Genomic DNA, 26,129 nt, shown 5'->3' on the forward strand with positions numbered 1-26,129 from the left:
TGATTGTAACTCAGGATTAAACGGAAGCATTACTATTGACTGTCTCGCATATTCTGTAGTGATGTACATGCCATCATTTGATTCACCTGTGTTAGTCTCTCAAGTACAATTTACGATTATTGTGAATAGCAAAACTAAAACACGGTAACATTAACAAAGCAAGCTAAAAAGGAATGTTCTGAACAACCAAGACTTTAATAAATCACCTTTAACCAGTACACGTGATTCTTTAGTTGTGAAAGGGTGAAAGCACAGGAGAGAAATAACAGACAACTCTACTCAAATACACAACGAGCCCAGCGGGACTTGAACCCGGGTCGCATTGGCAGGTATCATGCGGACCGCACAATGGACTACTCCAAGACACTCCATACAGTTTAAAGTAAACTGTTTTATTAGGATGATTGATTGGTTGACTGGCTGACTGGCTGACTGATTCATTCATGCAGTACAAAATCTAATGAAAACATTTCAAGCAAAGACCGAAAATGCTAATGTGGTTTTAGCTTCATCTCGCTAAACTTAAGGGATCGGTTATCATTTTTATAATACCACCATACAACCCCTTCTCCTCCGGTAGCATTACCAAGGTATTTTCCGTTTAAGTTGGAAGCGTAACAATAGCTATACCACCAAGCTCCACTGTGTTTACGTGCACAATTAGTTAAACAATGTTTGTCATTATCACGGTCTTTGGTAGTAAACGGCAAATTTCTGTGATACAATGCAAGCGAGTCACTGGCCGTACCAGAATACAAATTAGCGAGGATATTCATCGTGTACTTTTGACTTTCAGATCTAATCATAAAACTACCATATTTGGCATACACCTTCGCTCCGTCCCAGTCCTCCAGGTCAACTCGTAGCATGGGATGCCATCTCGCTGGTCGTGACGTCAGTCGGTGAATCTTTTCATTCCCCAGCCAAAACTCGCCCGTCAGGTTTCCAAAACCTGTTTTGTATTCATCCCAGGTACGGTAAAAGTCTACGGAGCCATCTTGTCTTCTTTGGAACATGGTCCAGCCCCCTCCGTCTGTTGTCATGTCACAGTAGACTTCGAAGGGACCACCACTCCCGTATGGATTAACTGTGTACACACCGCTTCGTCTTTCTCCTGATTTATAGATCTCGGAACAATCTTTAAAATCTGCAAGTTGAAGGACGATATTTTATGTTGAAGCCAAGACCGAGCCGAGACGTCACATGATCCCACAGGGCCGTAACTAGGGGGGGGGGGGGGGGGGGGGGGCACAGGGTGCACGTGCATCCCCCCCCTCCCCATAAAAGCTTAAGGTCCGCTCAATCATCTCCTTTTCTTTTTTTTTGGGTTCTGCTTTCTTTTGGTTACCTTTTTTTTTTTTTTTGGTTCTGCTTTCTTAAAAGAAACGATCAATGGTCCGATTTTATTCGATGTGCACCCTCCCTGTGAAAGTTCACCCTCCCTGTAAAAGTTCTGGTTACGGCCCTCGGTCCCAAGAAAAAGAAACTAAGCTGAACTTGAGATTTTGATATTTTAGTACGATAATAAAGATAATTTATGCGTGATCGACTTGAAAAAAAAATTTTTCCCCTTCAGCAATGAAACTTGTATAGTCTCCTATGCGCAGCCGCTATTAGTGTCGTCACGCAACTCTTACTCCCAAAGGGACGGGGACTATGATATCTGAGGAGGGGGTTGCGTAAATAATAAAAAAAACGAGTAAGCACTTTACCTAAAAAAAATATCGCGAACGCTCTCCTTTCCGTAAAGAAATATCGAGCAAACACACACACAGACACAAAATTGCTTGCAAGGGTCGTTTTTCAATTTTTTATTGTATAATGTTAGTATTCGTATTTGATAATAGGCATATATTAACTTTAGAGTATTTAATATTCCCGTGTAAATATATTTATATTTAATTTGTAATCCTGAAGGACCCAATGTGGGTAAATAAACTTATCTTATCTTATCTTACAAATAAACAAATAACGTGTAACAAAAATTCCTGCAGCCTCCCCCTTAATGATCTAATGGTCCGTATCTAGGTAGCTGCTTATGAAGACTATGAAACATACTGAAACATACTGAAAGATACTGAACTATTGTTTTCTATTAATCAGATTTTTAAGTTCACCCTGCTAAGAGGACTCACCTTTCTGATTCTGATGTCTCCTGGCTTGTACTTCAAGGTCTCCCAAACACAGCAGCACGAAAATCATTATAATTATCATACTGCTGGATGATGGCCATGGACTACGCTTACTATCCGGCATCTTGGACGAGAATCTTTATTTTCCTGTGTTGAGCTTCTCGAGGCACAAGTTGACAACAGAGCTCAAGGTGAGAGACTGCTGATGCTTTTGCGGTATATATACATGTATATATATATATGTATATAGCGATGTCAATGTCATTGGGGTGTTGATTTGAAAGCAGGATTATAATATTATGCCCGGAAATTAAAGGAGTGTACCAAACCTCTAAACGATGAAAAAGTAATTAGTGTAATTAATCTTGTTGATCAAAGAGTTTGAGGGACAGACCATTAGATAATTGAGGGGGGGTATGGAAGGGGGTTGCGTAAATCTCCCCCCCCCCCCCCATTTTGAGCAAGCATTTCATCCTTTCAGGAAAGATATATCGAGGAAAGGCAAAAAAAAAAATGAGTGCAGGGGTTTCTAAAAACACTTATAGATATCGTGCAACATCATGAAATTCCTGCAGCCCTTTTCCTTTAATTATCTAATGGTCCTTCCCTAACCGATAATATGCTCACTCTGTGTGTAATATGCTCACAGTGTCTACATGCTATCATGATGACGGACAAGAAATAAGCATACTATTTGCCATCTGGGAACTAGAGATGTTGACCAACACGTGTTAAACCCAAGGGCCCCAACATATTAAGTTGAGGTCACTTAAAAGGATAAAGCAGCTTCCTGCGACAGGGCAGAAAAATTCCAAGCCCGCTAATTTCACGATTATCTTATTTATCTGAGTTTAACGCTCTAAATTTCTAAGCGTTTCATTTGTGTCACTGCTGCTCGAAACTTGTGACGAAATTTTGTCGAATTCAAAGATTAAATCTACTTAGTATTCACGAAAATATCAATTTTTCTGCTGATCAAAATATCACCTCTCCTAAAGTACACGGCTTTATATCTCAAATACGCATTTGATAAATTTCGGTCGCATTTGATATTTTGCTATTTGGCTCCAAAAGAACGTGTTTACATAATATTGAGCTTAAACACGTAAAGCTGTCCCTATCATGGTGAAAGGCAAAAAACCGTTTTTCTGCCCTGTCGCTTCCTGCTGCTGTTGACTTTATCAGCTAGCAAGCTTTAACCTAAAAATAGGCCCTCCGCCAGCATTGCGAGCATGTGGCTACTGCTATGAAGCTATATATTATACCATCTACGATGGAGTTGTTCATCGATTTGGCGGGATTTTTTGGCGCCAAAACGCTTAAACATGCGCGGCATGCCTTTTCCCCAAAACTCTGTAACTGTCACTACTCCACTATTTAGGTATCTGCTTTGGCTCCGAAAACTGTTTTCTGAAAATGTTTGTTATAGTGTACGTTCAGTTTATCCAATCAGCACCAAGTTTTTTCAGGATGCTTAAACTTTTCCTATGCTTTTTAGCCAGTATGTCATTGTTTCTTTTCTCAGAAAAGCTTTTGTTTTGAACAGTCAATTTTCTGTCACCATCTTCCAGACTTATATTCAACAGCTGTACTGTTAAGTACCTTATTTTTTCGTTGTAACTGTCTTCTCTGAACGTGTGGAACAGGTTTTGTCTTGGTACAAAGAAACTAGGTAAAAAGCCTTCCCCTGCAGCTTGGGAGAGTCTTCTAAATATCCCGCATACGAGTGGTTTTAAGGCCAACTCATTGTTTGTGGAGATGTTGTTGTCGTTCACACAGAGTGCTTCAAGCTCATGGAACAAAGCCGTCTTGAGAACATAGCTGGAGAAGGTATTTTTTGTTAAAATCTTCATCTTCGCCTTACCATATTCCCCACCATAAATCATCGATAGCGGAACTTTTGCTGTTCTCCTCGACAGTACCTTTGCAACCACACAGCTTTTCTTGACAACTTCTGGCATCTTATGAAATATCTCTCGTTCAGCAACAGAAAAGGACACTCTTAGAAGATGAGCGGGATTGCCGAACGTTTGTGTGCTGTACAATGCAGTATCTGGTTGCTTGAGAACTACGTGACATTGCCGAGTTTCTGGGGTCAATATAGAGCTCTCTTGTCTTGCAAATGATGGCCACAGAGATTTCACCTGAATCGTTGGAACTACATCAATACTAACGCTATTTGCATTCATAACATCTTTCTTCCAAACTAGACTTACCTCTATGTTTGGATGTCCGGTAGTACTCTCCAAAGTAGGAATGCAAGGACACTCCATTTCACCATCTTGCCAGATTTTAGGTTGGTTCATTACTAGGACCATGAGATCGCCAAATGCCTTTAAAACTCTGTCTCCAACAAGATACCCATCAGAGAAAAACTCCTTGAATTTGGACTGGTTCTTCGGCTGCTTGTGTGCAAGCTTTACGTGTCCCACTATAGCTGGTTCAGCTTCCTCAACAATGACCTCTTCGCTAAGTCTTCCTAAACAGATCATGTAGTCGAAGTCTCTTACAGAGTTGGCTTCTGTTAGCGGCTTTGTCCCTTCATAGGTGCTTCCACTCGGTAGGACATTGGAGGCAAATCTAGGATCCATCCTGGCGATTTCATCACATAGATTTCTAACAAACTTTTCAATTGAAGAGTTCATGCAGTTCAGAAGTTTTATTCTGTCTTCTGATGGAATGGTCAACAAACATATTTGATCAAGGTACTCCTGGACATGTTGAGTTGGCCTCAAAGTTTTAGTGTCAATGTCTCTATCACTGTCAATACAAATTGGTTGCAGATAGTCATTTAAGTTGGATTTTTCTTGAGAGCCAGGTAATTCCTGTAACGCAGGCAATTCCTGTAACGGAAAGGGATGAATCTTATTATCTGCCTGGAAAATGACCTTGCTAACATCCTTAGCGTACCTGGCCATATCTATGCACTTCACACCGGAAGGTAGACCAATGTTTACATTTGCTCCGTGTTGCAAAAGGCATTTTAAAATAGACTCGTCAGTTCTCTTATACAATAAGAAATAGTGAAGAGGAGTCATACCTGTATTGTCTGGCTTGTTTATGAAATTTTCAATCCCTTGGGGAGAGGATGACATTGCCTTGGTGATGGTACTGACAATTTTAGGCGTGCCAGAAGCTGCCGCATGATGAAGAGGCATTCCTCCAAGGTGATCAACCGGGCAAGGGCACTTTGAATACTCTAGGAGAACCTCAACAACGTTAAAGTCTATATTGTACATACTTTTATGCAATGGTGTTCGTCCAATGTGGTCAACAATCAATGGATCTGCACCACTTTCCAGAAGAATCTTTACTGGTTTTAGAAATGCGCTATACGCTGCATAGTGCAAAGCAGTTTGGCCATTTCTGTTCGTGATGTTAACATCGCATCCCAATTTTACTAGTTCTTGGAGAATCACCTCAAGAGATTCTTGCTCAAAAGGGTAAAAATCGGGATTAAATTTGAATATGGCATGCAGACAAGTATTACCATATTTATCGACAACGTGAGGGCTCGCTCCGTATCGTAATAAATGTAAAACAGTGCTTGCTTTCAAGTTATGATTAAAACAAGCCAGACTCAAAGATGTGGATCCATGAAGACTTGGTTTATCTATTTTAGCTCCTGCCGAAACGAGTAGACTTATCTTTTCTAAGATGTTTTCTTCGACGTCGGAAATCACGGCAAGATGCAAAGGAGTAAATTCTTGGTCGTCGAGAACGTCGACCGAAAGCTTCCTGTTCGTAAACTCTCGAAGAAGAGCTTTAAATCCATCAATTGCTCCCCAAAGAGCGGCTTCATGCAAAGATGTTCGTCCTTTCACGTTTTTTGCAGCTGGATCGGCTCCTAGTTCAAGCAAACGTACCACTATTTTATGATCTCTGGCAAAATGCAATGGACTGTTGCCAACACAGTCGCTTTGATCGACGCTCGCTCCTGCTTCCAGTAGAAGCGAACAGCAACTGGAATGTTCGAATTTGCAGGCAAGAAGTAGTGGAGTTTCTTTGGAATCATTACTATAGTTGACATCTAGATTTTCAGCGACCAAGAGCTGTTCAAGCTTCTTATTATCGCCTATTTCTGACGCCAGTAACATATCCATTATAACTACAGTTCCAACTTAACTAAATCTTCCTACGGTCGTGTTTAATCTGAATAGAATGCAAAGCCCTACCTGCCACCAGAGAGCCCACAAAACTTCTTAATTTTCATAGGTAAAAAAAAAATTCCACGACACAAACTTGGCTTTGTGTCTCAGTAAAGTCTGTTTATACCAACCCTACTACGGTGGCCTAGAGGTGCAATACGAGGCATACAAATTAACATACACAAACACAAAACTGAAATACATAAACACATGTACGAAACCGAAATGCACAGCTAAAAACCAAAATACACAAATTTAAACACGAAACCGAAATACACAAATACAATTAACAAGAAAGAACTAGACTTGACCCTGACATTCATCGACCAATCAAAACGCGAAATACACAAATACAATTAACAAGAAAAAACTGGACTTGACCCTGACATTATTCGACCAATCAAAACGCTTCTATTAAGCCACGATATCCATGGCCGACCTCTATATATAAAGCGACCACCTATCAAGCAGTTAAAAATCCTTTTTAATCTAGCACTGTCTTACATTTATTACGATGCAATGTTAACTAGATCTAGTTATGGACTTCTGGCGACCACCTAATAAGCAGTTAAAAAACCTTTAGTTTAAGTGGTCAACCTCTATTGAGTGACCTTTTATTAAGCAGTTAAAAAAACCTTTAGTTTAAGTGGTCAACCTCTATTGAGCGACCTCCTATTAAGCAGTTAAAAAACCTTTAGTTTAAGTGGCCAACCTCTATTTAGCGACCTTCTATTAAGCAGTTAAAAAAACCTTTAGTTTAAGTGGCCAACCTCTATTGAGTGACCTTCTATTAAGCAGTTAAAAAACCTTTAGTTTAAGTGGCCAACCTCTATTTAGCGACCTCCTATTAAGCAGTTAAAAAACCTTTAGTTTAAGTGGCCAACCTCTATTGAGCGACCTCCTATTAAGCAGTTAAAAAACCTTTAGTTTAAGTGGTCAGCCTCTATTGAGTGACCTTCTATTAAGCAGTTAAAAAACCTTTAGTTTAAGTGGCCAACCTCTATTTAGCGACCTCCTATTAAGCAGTTAAAAAACCTTTAGTTTAAGTGGCCAACCTCTATTGAGCGACCTCCTATTAAGCAGTTAAAAAACCTTTAGTTTAAGTGGTCAACCTCTATTGAGTGACCTTCTCAGTTAAAAAAACCTTTAGTTTAAGTGGCCAACCTCTATTTAGCGACCTCCTATTAAGCAGTTAAAAAACCTTTAGTTTAAGTGGTCAACCTCTATTTAGCGACCTCCTATTAAGCAGTTAAAAAACCTTTAAATTAAGTGGCCAACCTCTATTTAGCGACCTCCTATTAAGCAGTTAAAAAACCTTTAGTTTAAGTGGCCCACCTCTATTTAGCGACCTCCTATTAAGCAGTTTAAAAAACCTTTAGTTTAAGTGGCCAACCTCTATTTAGCGACCTCCTATTAAGCAGTTTAAAAAACCTTTAGTTTAAGTGGCCAACCTCTATTTAGCGACCTCCTATTAAGCAGTTAAAAAACCTTTAGTTTAAGTGGTCAACCTCTATTTAGCGGCCATTTGACAGGTTTTTGAGGGCGGCCTGTTAATAGAAGTGCGACTGGGAATTCTCTCTTATCATATTCTACAAGGAGATAATTTTTCTCTTCTGGGCTTCGAAAAATGTTTGCAAGCTATATATAAGCTAGCTATTATGAAACAAGGCAATGGTTCGACTAGAACCACTAGTCTTCATCAGGCGTGTTGTGTGAATCAATTTTTTTTGTATATTTTGAAATCTGTGTTTATAACGAGTTTACCATTTTAGTTCCCTCCAACCTAACTTTTTCCAAGCATGCGCAGTCGTTTTTTTAAAAATCTTATCATGTATGGACAATGACTTCTAAAACCAAGTTGCTTCGAGAGGTTTGACTAATGGATCTGATTTTTTTTAAATATTTTCAATCTGTATTTTGACGCTTGTTCCATTTCCCCGCCTGTGTTAAGAGAATGCACATTATTGTTTTCATCAGTGTGACGTATTGCAAACTCGTTCCCCTGAGAATCTGCGTTTCTCTTGGTCAGCACCGAGAAACTGACCAAGAGGAATGCAGGCTCTGGGAACGAACTTATAACTAATGTACGATGACTGCGAACGTTTCGCAACTGCTCTTTTGTTTTGCGTTGGTTTTCTGTTAATTAACAATCTATCATAAATCATAAATTATGACTACGTAGTCCCGCCGGCGCCACTATTAAAAATAAAATAGAAATCTAAGTTATTTTTTCATCTAATAAGTTTTACTCAAGTTCAACAGTTTTATCTCTTTGACAAAAAGAATTAAATAATCATCACAGACTCGTTATCTCTTACAAGGTACTAAAACAATAAATGAAGTTTTTGTTACAAAACTAATTACGCACAATGTGGCACCAAGGTTCAGACTAAGCTTTTCACCCACTGTCGTGAGTTAGATTTCGTTTAACACGGGCGCGCGTTTTCCTCGAAGATTGTGGCGCGCCCTTTAGCCATTTCTAAGCTTGTTAGGGCTTAAATAGATCTTGAACAGCCAAGATACTTAATGACTTTTGAACTTCTATCGCTTTGAATTTTTGAGATTAGCGGTAAGAAGTATTGGGTTTAATTCCTGGAATTCGGCTGGATATATTTAATAACTTTTTGAGATTCTCAATTAATTGGTCTTGACAAAACTAAATTCAGCAAGAAAAATCTGCATCAAATGTTTCCACAAGTATGGCAACAGTGTGCCCTGTCTAATAAAGGTGTTATTATTAATATTGAAAAATAATAAGGTTAGATATGTGAAATATTACAGATATTAGTCATATGATTCGCGTGAAAACTTGGGCAGGGTTTTAATATGATTTCATAGTATTCCTTTCTTCGCTTTTTTATTGATTCATTTCAATGTTACAATAAAATTTTTTAAGCTAATTCCTTTAATGGCTTCCGAAATTCAAGCATTGTGATTGGATAGTTTTCCCTTTCTCTCTTTTTGATTGGCTGAAAACGAAAGCCATTTGATAGTTATCGGCCACGAAGCGCGCGCTTCTCATAAGATATCTGCTCTTTTGTTCGTGGTGCTAAAAATGATTCTGTAAACTGAATGCGCGCGCGTTTTACACCAGCTTTGGATAAGTAAGTCAAGGGTAGATAAACATTGTTTACACGACAAGTTGTGTAATTCGATTGATTTGGTATTTGCCTTCATCTCACCTTGTGTGTTTAGAATACCTCCACAACTGTGACTCGTAGCGTCATAAAATTGATTTTTCATGATTATACCATGGGACGTATACTTAATGGATAAATGATTAGGATAACAGTAATTATATCACTCGACAGACAATCATTGCGTTTTAATACTCCAGTTATTTTACTATCACTACCAAAATGCTTCGCGAATTTTCTTTCTTGTTCAAATTTGCATTTCCTCATGAGAATAGAAAGACAATTGGTGCTAATTAACTGAACAAAAGAAAGTGTGCGAGGGATTCTGGTAGTGGTAGGAAATGACGCTCAGGGTTAGCCTCGATCTTTCAAAGTGTTTGTATTGTTGAAGTTGTGCATTCCTTACATTACCGTTGGTATTTGTGATTGTTTGGAAACTGATACGAGGCTAACCCTGAGTAAATGAGTCTGTAATCAATGACCACAGCGGTATTTAACTTATTCAAAAATCATCTTTATGATATTCGCAATAACGATCCCACCAAACCAGTTTCCCGCCATTTTAATCTAGCTAACCATTCTCTTTCTGACTTCATTGTTTTCGGTCTTTCTTTGCTTAACGGCAACAATGATTGTCGCAAGACCAAAGAAATGCGGCTTATTCACCTATTGGGCACTCTTAGTCCCAACGGGATTAATGAACGCTTTATTTTCAACTAACCTTTTCTTTTGTCTTTTGATTGTTTGTTTTTGTTTCCTTGCCTACCTTGCTCTCATTGGTTTCTTTTGTCTTATTCTATCATATATACACTCCTTTCTACCACTTCTTTCTCTTTTACTCCGACGAAGGACTAGCGTCCGAAACGTCAGTAAGTTTTTTCATCTTTTCACGGTGTATAATTTACCTTTTCATCATTACTGTTTCATTAGAAACACCGACGCAGCTCACACTAGTTTTTAGCTAGTTATATCTTTTTATTCAAAAACGGTCTATTTCTCCATTCTGACATTCTTGGATAGGAATCTCCGCGTCAAAGATTAAATCCATGAAGGAATTGCTTTTAGGTTTTCAAGGAAAGTGAATACTGATGAGGTCCAAAGTTCGTACACACCCAAGAATTAATCGAAAGTTAATCACGCTGTCTTGGTTTTCCTATGGTAAGTTACATAATAGCATCAGCTTTTATCAGATAAGGCTGTTTACATACATATATGTTCGCTAATTTTCCTACCTTGGTGATAAGGTTGAAAAGTTGAAGATGAATGGTTGAACTGGGAAAGCCCCAGGTGAAGACAACTTCAGATAGTGGGGTGGGGAGGGGGGAAAGTGGAATTGAGTTATAGGGGTGGGGTTAGGTGAAGATGAGCTGAATGGTGGTAGGGGAAGAAGAAGAGGTAAGGATGAAGATGAGTATGGGGTTGAGCTGGGGAAGCCCAAGGTGAAGACTACTTTCGATAGTGGAAGGAAGGGGGAAAGTGGAATTGAGGTATAGAGGGGGAGAGGCGAGGTGAACATGAGTTAAAGAGGGGGTGGACGTAGATGAAGGAGGTGGATATTAGTTAGGTGGGAAAGAGTGAGGATTGGGAGTAGGAATATGGGAACAAAAGATGAGAGGGTGGAGGGGAAAGGTGAGGTGGAGACTGGGAAAGAGGATGGCAGAAACAATAAAAACTGTCTTGCATTTATTTTAGAAAGAATTCAACTCACTTCCATCAAACATGGCCGCCGGCAATCTCTATGGGAGAAGGTTGACATAAGTAAGATTCGAGGAATGGAGGTGAGGTAAAATTGAGATGAGGGTTGGGCTAATTATTGGAATACAGTAAATGTATTTCAACATCTGGTCAAACCTCAAAGTTGAAATGATTTTTTATAGCCCCTTCAGCGTATTAAAATTCGAGAGCGAGGTCTATTATGTTGTCAACATCAGGAAGCGCGCGCAAATTGTGTTTGCCCTCACGTGATCAAGATTCATCTGGAAATGATCGCGCTGCACTAAATAGGTGTCTTATTTTCCTCATAATGAACTAATTGGTTGATTAGAATTCGAGAAAGTTCGCCGAAGAAAGAAAATCTTGTCTTTATATAAGTTACCACAGGGAGCCCATTTTGACAAAAGTGATAAATAAAATATTGCGTTTTTCTTTATTAAATTAATATTTTTGATATTTCATATTTTGAGGCAAAGCGTGGTGGTGTGTCTCATTATAGAAGTGCAAGAATGTGAAATTGAAGCAAATCATATTTTTCAAACGATTTTTCCGGCGTGCGTAGGACAAAAGTCCTCTCTGACAAATCACTTGACGTTTGAGAAAGCCGCGAGCAACTTTTCACTTATCATAATTTGCTCATTAACCCAGGAAGCGGTTGTTTTTCGGCATTTCCTTTGTCAAAAATAGCCGATTTCCTCTTACCGCCAAAATAGAAGGAATACGCACAGAAACTTAGTAACCTTTACATACTTAGTCGTATTGTTAATCGTAATTTAGTTCTAGCGAAGAAATTACCTACAGCATCGACAAACAAGCGAAAGCCAGACGCTATTTTGAAAATTTGAACTTGCATTGCATTCTGGGAGTTCACTCTCCCAATTTCTCAGTTTTTTCTTGTCTCGTTGCACCATCCATTTTTTGTGGTATTCAGTTTCTTTAACAATTCAAAAGAAGATAACAAAGACAATTTAAGGAAAGGAATTGAAAGAAACGAAAAGGGAATCGAAAGAAAAGTGGGAACAAGTGAAAAGAGGTTGAAAAGAGGCAAATAATGAAATGAGAGGAAAGCAAAGAAAATATGTGAGGTGTCGACTTTGGAATGACAGCAACCGAAAATCAAAACCACAAGTTCCGCAACAAACCGGAAGTAGAATTGTCACACGATCGTGCACGCAACGTACTATACTACATGACTTAATATGGCTTAAATATGACCCGAACTCCAAAACCACGGTAACCCACACATTTCCTGGAATTATCTATTTTTTTAATTACACGTGCAGATATTCAGTTTTAGGTTTCTACAGTGCTATTTTGAGATTTTTTTCTTTTGTCTGAAAAACTAGCGATGTCTTTTACTTAACAGTTACGTCTTGCACATCATTTAGTAGTTTAGTAAAATTTTGATAAATTTTTGACAATAGTTTCGCATGATTAATATTCGAAAATTGGAAAATGCCAAATGAAGAAAAAATCAGATTTTGAAAGTTATGGACACTTTTCGGTTTCCAATAAATAGGGCGGCACAACTGAAATTATTCTCTTGTTTTGCTGTCACTCTCTTATATACTTACCATCAGTTTTTTCGGCATCAGGCAGCAGCATTTTAGCATATCTGCTCTATCAGAAGCAAAAATGTCTTCATCTTGAACGTGCAACACATTTGCACACGAAAACGCAAGGTTGAAATATTACCTTTCTCCGATTTTCCAATGAACACGAGCAAATTAATCTATTATTATTATTATATTATTGTTATTATTATTATCGCGTTTATTTATTTTTTCACCGTAAGGAAATGGTCAAACGTTCATTTTCGTGTCCCTGCAAAAAGCTATCGATCTTCTTTTCCCGTGCGTGGCATTTGTCCAACTCATAAATAGTCGTCTCTTTATCTTCTGAAGTTTTTCTTATGATTAGGCAATCGATTACGTAAATATATAACTCGATGATAAGAGAGCAGATAAGTCTTAACAAATACCGACGCATACTCTTTAAATGCGTCCTGTTTTTTTAATGTAACGTTTGTCATATTGAGCACGAATGACAGGAACAAGAAAAGTATAGCAACAAATTATACACAAAATTATGGGAAATCCGTTTGCGACGCCCCGAGTTTTCGCGATGATGGTAAAAGTATATTTTTACTTTTAAGGTTTCAGCAATGCCTTCATTTCGAAACTTTACTCTCACCGGCAAACCTTGTAACAGAATACTGTAGAGTCGGTCCTCATCCAAATTTTATATCTTCCTAAGTATCAGAAACGCTAAGTCGATGCTCGCGCGTCCACTAAATCTCTCGCGCGCTTGACCTTTACTTTCCATTGGCTACGCAAAAGTTTACTAAAACAGAACTTCAGTTATTAGACAGATATCAGCTTGCAAATTCTTATGTGAGTTTTGCTTCGCAGTGTGGAGAGTTTAGGAGATAAAAGATGAATCAATCGAGGGGGAAAACGCGCTATAAACCTCCAGTAGATACCTACACAGAAGCTCTTTACTCTGACGAAATCCAAATGAGCCAAGAGAGGTCATCTGCTTCGAAGAAGGTAAGAATCCAATCGACGATACTCAACCATTGAAAATCGTTCAGTTATGCTCTTGCACCCAAGCTTAACGGTATAAAACTTCAGTAAAATGTTTTGCAGAAATGTCTTTAGAATAAGGATCTTTGGATCTCTTTAGGGGATTTTACTTCAAGATATTGACGAAGGGAAACCTTGCCTGAGATGTGGTTCCAAGTGTCCTGGATTTAGTCTACACATCTGGAAGTAAGTACGAAAGAACAAACAACCACTTTATCAAATCCCTGTGGATAGTAATGATTTGATGGGCAAATAGACTGAAACATTATTGTCAGGTCCAAAACGCGAGACAAATACTAGTAGTGGAAGCAGATGGTATGTTAAGGCGTTCTGTTGATGTTGACTACAGGTTCGTGCTGAAAATCATCTAGACTTTCAGCAAACATTTTTAGTATTTTTTATCGCGTCTTAAGTGTTATATTTCTTTGTCTTATCACAGTTTGATGTTAATTCTTAATACTATATTCATTGTATTTTACAATACTAATCTTTCGCTGGAAAAAAACCAGATGGGACACTCTACAATACATTTGAATACCAGAAAGTATATCCAAAGCACTCGCAAACTCTGCATTTTCTATTCTATTTCATTACACAAATTACTAAAAAATGAAATGAAAATAGTATTTATATCAATATTTGAATAGTTTTATAGCGTCTTGTAAACTTTATTCTGAATATTCTACTTAAGAATATTAATATCTTAATTGTTTTGTGGTCAAAAGTCTATAATGGGTGCGCCGGACGAATCATCATCAAAGTACTAACGATTTCTCTCTAATGAAGTCAAAACCCAGTCTGCTATCATGCCATTTCCTAGACCTGAAGGTTTCCAGTGAAAAATTACCAGCATATGTTGGGGAAATCTTTTGGTTTTTGACTTCCAGGATATGGCATTTAATGTCAAACCAGAGTTTACTCTGGTTAGAGTGTAGGGGAAGGGGTTTTGTCTTGAGACCGTTGAGCGGAACTTTTTTTTCTTTAACATGAATGTTTTTTTGAACTTATTTATAATACCCCGAATGCGATTGAAGTCATTAAACGGCTTTTTGAGCTAGTTAATTGGTTTGTATCTACAATCCTGTCAGTTTTGCTCAGTTTTATTTTATCACTTGAGTGGACCTATAGGAAACAGACCTACAGTCACCTAGTCATAACAATTCAATAGACTTATGAATCATTGAATAGCGCTTTCGATAACGTGTTGTTACGATATCGAGAATCTTGTCAAAGCCTGTTCAATTTTTGAAAGGGTCTGGCTAGAGTTGACATATTGTAATGGCTACGGAAACCTTAGTCGAAGCAAAGATAGTCAAGAAAATCCCTAAGAAGCCACCTCGGCCTAGCTTGATAGTAAAGACAAGGTTGGTACTGAATCAAATCGAGAGTAAATCAAGGTATTTGTGATGTTTTTCCCATGCATTTTGCGATAAAATAGCGACAAACGAATGCGAAAGGATGAAACTTCAAGATACATTTGGCAAGACATGTGTTTTTGAAGCTTCTTCATTTGACAGCGTTTGGTGAATGAAAGTACGGTTCAAAACCCACGACAGAGAATTCGAACTGTACAGGGTTACTGTAGTGATCTCGCTTGATTGTCTTGGTGCGACTAGCCGGCAAATTGCAGGACATCTATGTTATGAGTCCTTCACAATATAGACAAAACATATCCAGTATTCTTACCAAATACACCATCTCTCAAAAATACATTGTATTATACTAAATGTATGATACTAAAAAAAAATGTATGGCAAAAAGCATCAAGGAAATATCTTCTAAAAAAATCTAAAATCTACTCCTAAGACAAAGTCATCAATTTTTCATCAGCGTTTGCATATTATTTTCCCTGAATATGAATTTATGCCTTATAGAACCTCATTGAATTTGTACAACAATATTTATGTATAAATAATGTAAAGCCTGTCGTTATCTTACTGTGTTATTTTGAATGAAAGGCTTTCATGTATGTCATTGTACAATGTTGACATATTATGAAAAGCAACAAGTAGTCCTTGGTTTCAGTTTGTGCAGATTTGGACTGTTGAAAGACTTGAATATATTCGCTTTTAGAATCTTAAGTAAGCTCACTCTAATGTATGAAAAACGATTAAAATAGTATTGAGATTTTTCGTTAAAAAAAGATTTTAAAAAAATGAATAAAAAGGCGAAACGACAGATGTTTTCTAAATCAAAATTGAAACAAAATTTAGTTTTTTTAAATGATTATTTACATAAAATCTCGTGGTTTCTTTATTTCTTGAAGAGTACTTTATTAAATTCATTTTTTTTGGTCACATTGGTTTGCTTTTAAAATACTCAGTTTAAGTTCACCTCATGTTTGAGCGGTTTCAGCTTTGCTTTAACATTTTAAAAATATAATTTTACACTTTCGTTTGATCGACCATGCAGAGGTCAAAATACCCCAAGGCTGATGAATACATGAGCACACATTTTCCTTGTATTTAAATATTTCAACGTAATCTTGCAGTATTTACCTATGTTATTACTTAAATGATTTTATTTGTCTGTTGGTTTGAATAGCTTTGAAAGAAAATACAAGCTTTACTAAGGATTCCTTTTGCTCAAAGATGTCGTTATCATTGGCTTTTTCTGGATAAAATTCTAGCAAAAATTCTAGTAATATTGAATTCCTTTTGTGGCTATGTTGTTTGTGCTCCGCGGTTCGTGACTTATTGCCCAAATTAAGTATCCTGAAAACAATCACAAATAGTTTAAGACAAAGCATCAAGGCTTGGTAGGAAGGGCTTGGGTTGTTTGTAAACTAACCCTCCTAAAAAAATTTTACTCTTTTTTACTTTTATTTATCAAGGAGAGGTTAAATTTTGGTTCTCATCCGTCTTCGTTAACAAAACTTCGCGTGACTTTGTTTTCTAGTGAATTAATTGAATTTAACTTATAACTACTAACGTACTAGTATTAACACGAAATGTGGAGGTGTAAACAACACTATTTGTCTTAATCAATTCGAGTTCTTCTTTGTAAAAATGAACAAAAGCGTTTCGATATGAGCGTCTTTGTGGTTTTAACTTCGTGATTTTGACCAATACAATCGACGTTCCAGTCGAGAAACCTTGTTACCGAATGATTATGAATAATACCAGCAGTGAATTCACGAGTCTCGAGCCATTTGTTTTTCATGAATTTTATAACACGGTTTAATTTTCAGTCTTTCAGAATGAAAAAGACAAGGTAAGCTACTATGAGAATGCGTTTTGATCCGTCAAAATTGTTCAGCGTCTTCAAATTATTGCATGATCACACGGTTCTTGACGAAAGCGACCAAATCGTATCTAGCTTTGACTTAGATTGATAAATATGCCTTAAAAAGCAAGTCCTAAATCTACGAAGTAACATTTATATGATACGGTACGGATATTCTGTTATTTAGAAAGCCAGTTATTAGATACCATCTAGAATTTTATGAGCCAAGTTGGTTTAAAATAAATAGTGATGATAACGAGTTTATTTCGGCAGGAAGCCAGAGTTTCCTGTCAAGGTTTGAAAAGTGCGAGGTCACTTTAAAAAAACTTTCACCGTCGGTTTGGCGTGGCTTTCAATTAACAATTATTCAAAAGGAAGTTTTATCCGACTAAAATCCGTCAATGAAAACCTCAGACATCAATAGTAATTCCCGCTTTTATATTAATTTTAGAATTTATTATCATTAATTCTTTATCGATTTTTAAGCTAACATTATTGTTAAAAAATGCTTATCTTTAGTTTTTGTTTTGTATTTTTTTGAGTGTTTTAATGATATTATGAAGCAATGATCACTGCTTTTATTGGAATTTTTTCCCGCCATACAACGCCTGTATATCTCAGCCCACACGCGTCCTGTGATTTTACCGCCAAAACAGCCTCAGAATTCCTGCTTTGTGTAGACGCGTCACGTACAGAAAAGCGCGGGAAATTTTCTTGAACTGAAAAGGTACAAAACAAATGCAAAATTTCTTTTTTCTTTAAAGGATTAATTCCTTGCAGATAATTTGTGCAATTTTATGTTTCCGTTGTAAATGTTTCTATCGAGAGGGATTAGAAATCTGATCACAAGGGATTTGATATCCTTCTGGTGCTATCTCCAGACTACACACGTCAATTGACTGAACACATTGAATCATTAGACAAAACTGCTGCACACGATGAAATAATTTCAGTGATATGTATGAATGAATTGCCTCGAGGCATTGTGTTCCTCAAAAAAATTAGTAAGTATATTATTTTCATGAGTGAAATTCAATTTTATTTGAGGCGAATTAATTCATGTTTGTGAATTCTCTCGACCTTTATCTCGAAGCATGTTATTTCTAAAATTAGCCCCTTTCCATTTAAAAACAAAATCCTCCCGACGCCATTGATATATTGATCTTATCAAGCAATGTTAAGCTTCTCTATCTATCCAGAAAGATGCTTGAAATTCTACTCCCGTAATTTCTAAAACAAGGATTTAGTAACTTAAAAAATTATCGAGAGATTACAGCTTAAGTATTTTATGACCTTAAAGTCGAAATTGGATTAACCTAAGAAAGCAGAAGAACCCTCGTTTATATATTTATAGAAGACTCGAGGTTATTTTCATGAGCTTATCGCAAAAACTCTGTTTCTTTGATTATTTGACACTAAGTTCGTAAGGTTTTCAGCTCATTTGAAAATGATTTTTGTAAGGAATTCATTGCGAAGTAAGGTTAGCTTTTCATTTTTTTTGCACAATAGTTCCAACTTCAAATTTACTGGGCTGCCTTGCCTGTAGTGAACCTCCCAGTCGTATGAAATACCTTTCTTTTTTTGTTTTCTATTTAAGTTTAATAAACTTGAGTCTCGAGTTTTGTGTTATCTAGCTTTAAACTTTAATCAACATGCTTTCCTATGTTTCTTCTAGTATTTAAGCTCAAGGTGTTTAGTATGACCTCATAAAGCCCTTGCGCCGGACACGTCACCTCATTTAATACACTACTCAATCTACTCTATGCTGTGCACTAAAGAGTTGTCTCTCAGATCTTTCGTACCGACAAATTAACCTGCTTAATTTTATGCGCTTTAATACTCGATACCTTGACATTAGGGAGATAACGTAACGCGCATGCTTGGAAAATTGGCGGGAAAATGTAGTCAAAATTTCTGGTTACGAGTCTACGGTTTTGCTGGTCAGCACCGAGAAACTAGGAAAAACCGCGCAGGCTCTTGGAAAGAGATCGTGGACGGTACTGATCTTTTTTATTTGTATTTTAATTTCAGAAAAAATTGCACTTATTGTAAATGTCCACGTGAAAATCATGACATCGAAACAAACGTCGATATTAGCTCAGGCGTCAATGGGATTCAGTTCAAGATCGGTGGACTCAAGCTAGATGACAATAATGGGTTCGGCTCTGATGAATACTTGCCTCCCCCACCCCCTCCCCTGACGATCTATCAAGACGAAGGGGATGATTTCCCGGATGTACCGGCAATTGAAAATGATGCCCAGTCGAGTTTTCCTGCCCCGCCCATCATTACTAATGGCAATAAATCGACCAAAACCTATTTGTGGGCTCCGCCTGGATTAAACTCTAGCCAGGTGAGATTTTTGTATGATATTAAAAGTGCTGTTTGGACTTCTCTCTGTTCTGCGTAGCTTTATTAGCGCATTGATAGCCCGAGGGGTACAAAGAGTGCACCTTCAAAGCCCCCGGCTCGGAATAATTGACAATCATAGGTGACACCCGTTTATTAGTTTTTAAGCTAAACATGTAATCAAATTACCTGTCAGTGTCGCAAGTTCATTCACGAGAGTCATTTTTTGTTGTTGTGAAAACAGGCTGAACTCAAGTACAAATGTAACACAAACACAAGCTTAATTATCTTGGAATTGAGGCCACGTTTCGTGAATTTGAGTCACCACAATTTTGCCCTGGGTATCTTGAACCTCTGTTAATTCGAGACTTTCCTCTTGTCCCTAGGAGGTTCAAGATAGCAAGACTTCAATGTAGCTTTAAGGCGCGATTACACGGAGCAATTTCCTCTGCAACTTGTCCCGCAACAGCGTTGCGACACAAGTTGCAATAGTCTTTACACGGTGCAACGGAAACGCAATCATTCTACGTTTGGCATCTATTGCTGCAACTGTTTGGCAACATTTATTTCAAATTGCGCTGTAGGTTACACGCTGCAATGCTCCATGCAACTTGTGTCGCAACGCCGTTACGAGACAAGTTGCAGAGAAAATTGCTCCATCTAATTGGCCTTTAGTGATCTGTGTTTCAAACTCGAACCAGCTAGTGTGAAAAACTTATGTGGATTATCCCCTAACTTACTATTATTCTCCTTGGTTATATAGGTCGAAGAGTACTTCAAAGAGATCCCTTCAGAAAAAGTCCCAATTCCAGGAACTCCAGGAATGAAGTACTATGATGAGCAATGTACCTTTCAAAACCCACCCCAAGACAGGGCAAAGATGGCCAACGTGTCTCCAGAAAAACGAGATGGTATCGCGCAGTTCTGGAAAAAAGAGGAGCAGACTAAGGGTTATGGAGTCGTCAAGCTTCCCTTTGGAAGTAAACAGGTGTGTGTAATTAATCTTCTGAACATATAAGCCTTTTTCACACTAATGCGTTTTCGGAAATGAAGGTTGGGGAAGTGGAAGTGCACTTTTATTCCTGGACCCAGCATCACATGTGGGTCGAGATTTTTGGGGCCTCTTCAATCGAGGGTTCTCCAGTTTTTCTTCCTTCGCAAAACCCACTATGCTAAATTCCAATTCGATGTGTGAGTTTGCGCTTCTCTGACCTCAATCAGCCCAGAGGTTGTTTCAGGGTTTATCTTCGAGTAAGCCATACCGTGACTTAGATCAGCCCAGAGGTTGTTTCAGGGTTTGATCTGCGAGTTAGCCATGTCATGACTTAGGTCAGCCCAGAGGTTGTTTCAAGGTTTATCTTCGAGTAAGCCATACCACCACTCTATGAAACCCACTATTAATCCCATTATTATTATCACCCTGATTTAGTTCAGCCCAGTGGTTCATTCTCGTACCCAAACCCTACTCTTCGATTTTTCGCTGAAAATTGTCTGGGAGGGTTTGATAAAATGTAAACTTTTTTTACTAGTCTATTTCTTCTTTTGTGCTCTCCTACCGTGTTTATATCACGTGCGCGTTTGATATTCTTATCGTATGCACAAATATTATACTTTTTCTTATATTTTTTTCCAGCGCTGTTTCCGCTGTAGCAGACCAATCCTACGCAGCGAGCCAGCAGTTATAGCCGAGGATATCGGCAAAGAAGCAGTCTATCACCCAGCATGCTTTTCGTGTGAGACATGTGACGAGTTGCTGGTGAATCTGATTTACTATCGAAGCGATGATGAAGTATACTGCGCCCGCCATCATGCTGAGCTTACGAAGCAGCGGTGTGGAGGATGCGACGAGGTAACGTTAGCATGTGATTGGTGTACAATTCGTGGTTCCATGCAACTTTCCTTAGTTACCGTTGCTGTGTCCCACAAGCTATATTCCTTGAGCTTTACCGAAACGATAATTAGATGCATTTCTTTTCGCAGTTGATATTCTCAGGTGAATATACGGTGGCCATGAACAGGAGCTGGCATTTGGGTCACTTTAGATGCCAGCGTTGTGATTCCAGTATAACAGGTAATACTTATTTTCCTTCTTCTTCTTCTTCTTCTTCTTCTTCTTCTTCCAATTCCATTTCCATCGTGAAAGGTCCACAGTTTGTTAGTTACAGGCTGTTGTTATCCGAGGATGCCTTCTCCTTGCCCTCCTCCTCGCCCTTTCATCATCATCATCATGCGTCATCATCATCATCACTATCAACAACATCATCACTATCATCATCATCATCATCACTATCGTCATCATCATCATCATTAGATTACCATAATCAGTTTCGCCATTCATCATCACCATCAATATTATTATCACCCCTATCATTCATCATTGCCATTATCATCATGATCACCATCATTATCCCATCATCTTCATCGCCATCATTACCATCATCATCATCATCACAGTCAATACTATTTTTACCGTCATCATTGCCATTATTATCAAGATATCACCATCATTAATCAACACCATCATCATCATACTATTATCAATATGCATTACCAACCATAACATCATCGTCATCATTTATTTTACAGGGAAGCAGTTTATCGTATTGAAGGACAAACCAGTATGTAACGACTGCTTCAAGGATTCCTATGCGCATGAGTGTCACGCATGTGGGCAGAAGATTGGTCCAGAAAGCCGTGATATCTCCTCTGATGACAAAAGGTATCTTACAATTAAAATATGACCACATTCTCAGCCATCATTGCTCACTTTTGTTTTTCCTATTTGTTGTTGGTTCTGCTTTTGCTGTTACTGTTACTGCTGTTGCTGTTGTTGTTATTGCTGTTGCTGTTGCTGCTGTTGTTGCTGCTGCTGTAGCTCCTGCTGTTGTTGTTGCTGCTTTTGTTGTTGCGGCTGTTGATATTGATGTTGTTAGAGCTGTTGCTTTTTTTCCTGCAGTTTCTGTTTCCTTTGTTGCTATGTGTGTTGCTGCTGCTGCTGCTGTCGATTTTGCTGTTACATATTCCTTTGTTGCTTTTGTTGTTGTAGTTGTTGTTAATGGTACTCTTGCTGTTGGAAATTTCTGCTGTTGAGCAAGCGTTTATCAGCTATTTCTCCACCATCTTTTGCAGTGTTCCCGCTCAGTTCATTCAAACTAATAACCTTTGTGTTCTATTCAGGCACTGGCACGACTATTGCTTCAAGTGTGATCTCTGCCACCGGCCCCTCCAGTCAGACGGTAAGTTCACCTTCTACAAGGACAAGACGCTTTGTACAACATGCTACGCAACGAACTACCAAAAGGCTTGCAAAGCTTGCAACAAGCCAATCGACTCAGGCGGATCGCGGCTCGAATACAACGGCAACTACTTTCACGAGCACTGCTTCGTCTGTAAAATTTGCTCCAAGGAAATTGGAACCAGTGGCTTCGTGCCAAAAGATGATGAATTCTACTGCCCCTCGTGTTTTCAGAACGAATTTTCCAAGCGTTGCGCTGGCTGTGGAGAGCCGTTACTAGAAGGAGGCGTGCTGTACGGCGGTCAAACCTGGCACAAAACCTGTTTTACATGTCACTATTGCCACCGCTCCCTCGCTGCCAATGCGTTCTCTGTACGCGATGGATTTCGGTACTGTATGGAATGCTATGGTACTTTTTATGCCAAGCAGTGTGAAATTTGTATGAAGCCTATTGTCGGGGGTGAATATTACACCTTAGACGAGTCGAACTTCCACAAGGACTGTTTCATGTGTAGTCGATGCTCGCGGTCTCTCGCAAGTGAAGGATTCGTCCGTGAGGGAATGGAGCTACTCTGCGCCAACTGCGCCGATTAACGTCACGTTGCCATAGGAATGAACTTTACCATAGTAACTAAATAAATAAAAATAGCGTTACGAAGCAACTAGTGGAAAGTACGTACCGACGCTTTGGATTTAATGTTGTCTTGGTAAAGAAATGAAATGGACTTTACGGTAACTTAGCAACCAAACAGAAAATTTTAATGAACGTTACCACAGCGGCAAAATAGAATAACAGCGTTACTAAGCAACTAGTCAGGAAGATGCGTTCCGAGGCTTTGGGTTCAATGCTGTCTTTGTACCCAAAGTAAAAATTGACGTTACGATAACTTAGCAACGTTACGGTAACTTAGCAACGTTACGGTAACTTAGCAACCAAACAAGTGCTTTTAGTCTAACCATCAAGTTCTTCAACTTGGACTGATGGTGCTTGAGTTCATTATCGAGCGTTGTCATTATTTTGATAGTTAACAAACTTCGAACAACTTCACAAAGCTTGAGAAATAAGAACAAAGAGTGGCCTATGAACGATGTAATGCTTAGCTGACATAACAACGAAAGGTTTTGATGCTACTAAAGGCGGAACAACATCAAACGTTTACGAAACGTTTTGAGAACAGCAATGTCGAAGAAAGACTAAGAGAAGCAAAAGAAGGTTGAACTTTGAATGGTAAAAAGACACCACCAAATTAATGCACAAGTTCCGAAGATTAAGATTAACAATGGGTGATATATTTGAAATGTCTAGCAGACCCGACAAGATAAGAAACTGAGGATCATAAATGGCCAAGAAGGAGTGCCTAAAGCAACGTGATACTAGATTGGACAGTTATCATTAAATAAACCAACGTTAAGATATATCTATGTGGAATAGCAACGTGCTAAATTAATATAGAGCAAGAGTAAAAAATACAGCTACACTATGCGCCCTAAAGCCGTGTACTTCCATCCACCCTGTTCAACTACTTCATCAACTTTCCCCGGCATCTACGGTCAAGAACTATAAAGATATACCTTCGTTGGAATAGAAAAGCTTGTAAAGCTCTTTTTAATATATCTATATATAGAACAGACAGACAGCAACAAAGATTTGAAATCTCGAATATAGTTTGCGATAAGTGGACTGCACTGTCACGAGATGACGTGGGCTTTCTGTGGAAAACAGGACTTGAGAAAAACGACAGTAAAGACCACCTATCATGTGCGTATTCGCGTGAAATGTTTTAAGAAGTAAGAGGGCAACGCAGGGTATTGAACCTTATTCTCCCCCCATTTCTCCTCCGATGTTTGACACAGGAAGCCCATTAGATAAATTATTTTCATTAAAATAGCCTAACTTTGTATGGTCGCTTTTCTTGCCCCCTCCCTTTCCCGATAATAAGTTATAGTCATTTCTCAGTGGCGATTCCAGGATTTTATTAAAAAAGGGGGGTTCCAAAATGGCCGCCACGCAGGAAAAGCTGGTACGGCTGGCTTCGCGAAAGGGGGGTTCAATTTCATTGTACTGAGCGCAAAGAACATGATCTGCTTCACAAGATCTAACAAAAGGGGGTGGGGGTGCCATGTAACCCACGGAACCACCCCTGGATCCGCCACTGATTCTCCCCCACCCCCTTACCCGGAGAAGCATTAGAATGACGGCTATTATTGATGTACCATTAGTATATTATAATAATGAATAATAAGATATAAAATTATAGATTACGCAGAGCATTCAGTTGTTTTTGTAGTCAATAGAAGCTTAGTTTAGGCGTTAAGTCTTTTTTATGATTTTAGACCACGTGTAATTCGTTTAAGTATTCTTTCTTTATTATTGGACGTTTTGTCCTTTTGCTTGATGAATCCCTCACCTGGTTTTGTGTATCTGGCATTTATTAAATAATATTAGCAAAGAAAAGAACTTAGACATAGAAGGTGTGTATTCCTTCCCAGGAAAAAGGGGACAAAAGCCATGGTCACCATGTTGGATGACATAACAAGTTAAGCCAATAGCGCAGCGCACTGATTCTAAAAATAGCTTAAAGATTCGGACAAACATTGCATTCTGTTTAACCGCAACGAGGATTATACGAACCGATTTTATTATTTTTACTTAAAGTTACAATAATAACCCATGTAAACTAAGATCAACTGCGATCGGCTGTGAAAATTATCTGCTGAAAGTAAACTTGTAAGTTTGTTTGTCCGAATTTCGCCTTTGTCTTCGTTTTTATGACGTCACGGTTGCGCTGCGCTATTCTAAATATCTTGTTAAAGTCTTCCAAAATGGCGGCTATGATGACGTCACAAGCACCACAAGAGTACGATGAAACAGGAATTAATGTGTTTTCGCGAATTAAGTGTTTCTATACTTTGAGTAATAAAAGTAAACAGACATGATGCACTGCAGATTTTACGGTGTTCTTTGGACGGAGTGGGTTGCCTGTGGCGGAGAGCCAGGTGCTCGTATTTTATCAATGCACAGGAAACCCAAACCATATGTCAACTGGTTTCCTCACCGATCGAAATTCAACACAACAATCAGCCAATCACAGCGAGTGGCGTTATGTCGTGATGTATAAATTGACATATAACCTTTACCGTCTGTTTATACTCAATTAACATAACACGTGATCTTCAAATCACATGAAAATCACTAATTTCCTTCTTCTTAATCTTGTCTTATTTTTGAGTTGAGGATATATTTACACTCATAAAGAGGCAGTAGCCTCGAAACGTCTGAAAAATGTATTTTTTAGCGCCTATATGCTAATTTATCTTAAATCCATACTTATTTTTGGAAGCGAGATTAATTTATTTCCGGTTTCTCAACTTTCGCGCGCGCTTGTCACGGTGCCGAGTAACGCGCGCGTCGCGCGGGATGCAGGGCGCGGGATGCGTAGGTATATATGGTCCAGGCCGATGACAATCTACCTGCTGTCAAGCGGAAAGAGATGAATAGAAAACCGTAGGAGTTATGAAATCATGGTTAGTAATCTTCTATTGCACAATGTTCAGGAATCACGCATAGTATGGTACATTATTAACACACAAGGAGCTAGAAATTT

The 26,129-nt window shown here is 38.4% G+C and overlaps 3 protein-coding genes across 8 annotated transcripts; 1 reads left to right on the forward strand and 2 right to left on the reverse strand.

Moving 5' to 3' along the window:
- Positions 1-176: 176 nt before the first annotated feature.
- On the reverse strand, positions 177-2,268 carry LOC116295240 (fibrinogen C domain-containing protein 1-like). Its single transcript, XM_031703011.2, has 2 exons — positions 2,136-2,268; positions 177-1,147 (listed from the first exon to the last, which is right to left on the reverse strand). The coding sequence occupies exons 1-2, from the start codon at positions 2,254-2,256 to the stop codon at positions 492-494; spliced, it is 777 nt and encodes a 258-aa protein (XP_031558871.1). The 5' UTR covers positions 2,257-2,268; the 3' UTR covers positions 177-491.
- Positions 2,210-25,461, forward strand: LOC116295238 (testin). Of its 6 annotated transcripts, none has more exons than XM_031703005.2 (11): positions 2,210-2,323; positions 10,483-10,575; positions 11,110-11,200; positions 13,542-13,679; positions 13,816-13,901; positions 18,972-19,293; positions 20,053-20,277; positions 20,923-21,138; positions 21,270-21,360; positions 21,876-22,008; positions 22,467-25,461. In XM_031703005.2, exons 4-11 carry the CDS (start codon positions 13,566-13,568, stop codon positions 23,116-23,118), a joined length of 1,839 nt encoding a protein of 612 aa, XP_031558865.1. In that variant the 5' UTR covers positions 2,210-2,323; positions 10,483-10,575; positions 11,110-11,200; positions 13,542-13,565; the 3' UTR covers positions 23,119-25,461. The 6 variants fall into 6 exon arrangements, with proteins under 6 accessions (XP_031558865.1, XP_031558864.1, XP_088889207.1 ...); XM_031703004.2 differs by having other exon boundaries at positions 11,110-11,195; XM_089033081.1 differs by lacking the exon at positions 2,210-2,323 and adding an exon at positions 10,271-10,286 and having other exon boundaries at positions 11,110-11,195.
- Positions 2,560-6,529, reverse strand: LOC116295237 (uncharacterized). Its single transcript, XM_031703003.2, has 2 exons — positions 4,349-6,529; positions 2,560-4,276 (listed from the first exon to the last, which is right to left on the reverse strand). Exons 1-2 carry the CDS (start codon positions 6,233-6,235, stop codon positions 3,569-3,571), a joined length of 2,595 nt encoding a protein of 864 aa, XP_031558863.2. The 5' UTR covers positions 6,236-6,529; the 3' UTR covers positions 2,560-3,568.
- Positions 25,462-26,129: the final 668 nt, after the last annotated feature.

Source organism: Actinia tenebrosa, unplaced genomic scaffold (assembly GCF_029948245.1).
Source record: "Actinia tenebrosa isolate PJP-AT-01 unplaced genomic scaffold, QUT_ActTen_1.0 PGA_scaffold1__47_contigs__length_23844297, whole genome shotgun sequence".
NCBI lineage: Eukaryota > Metazoa > Cnidaria > Anthozoa > Actiniaria > Actiniidae > Actinia > Actinia tenebrosa.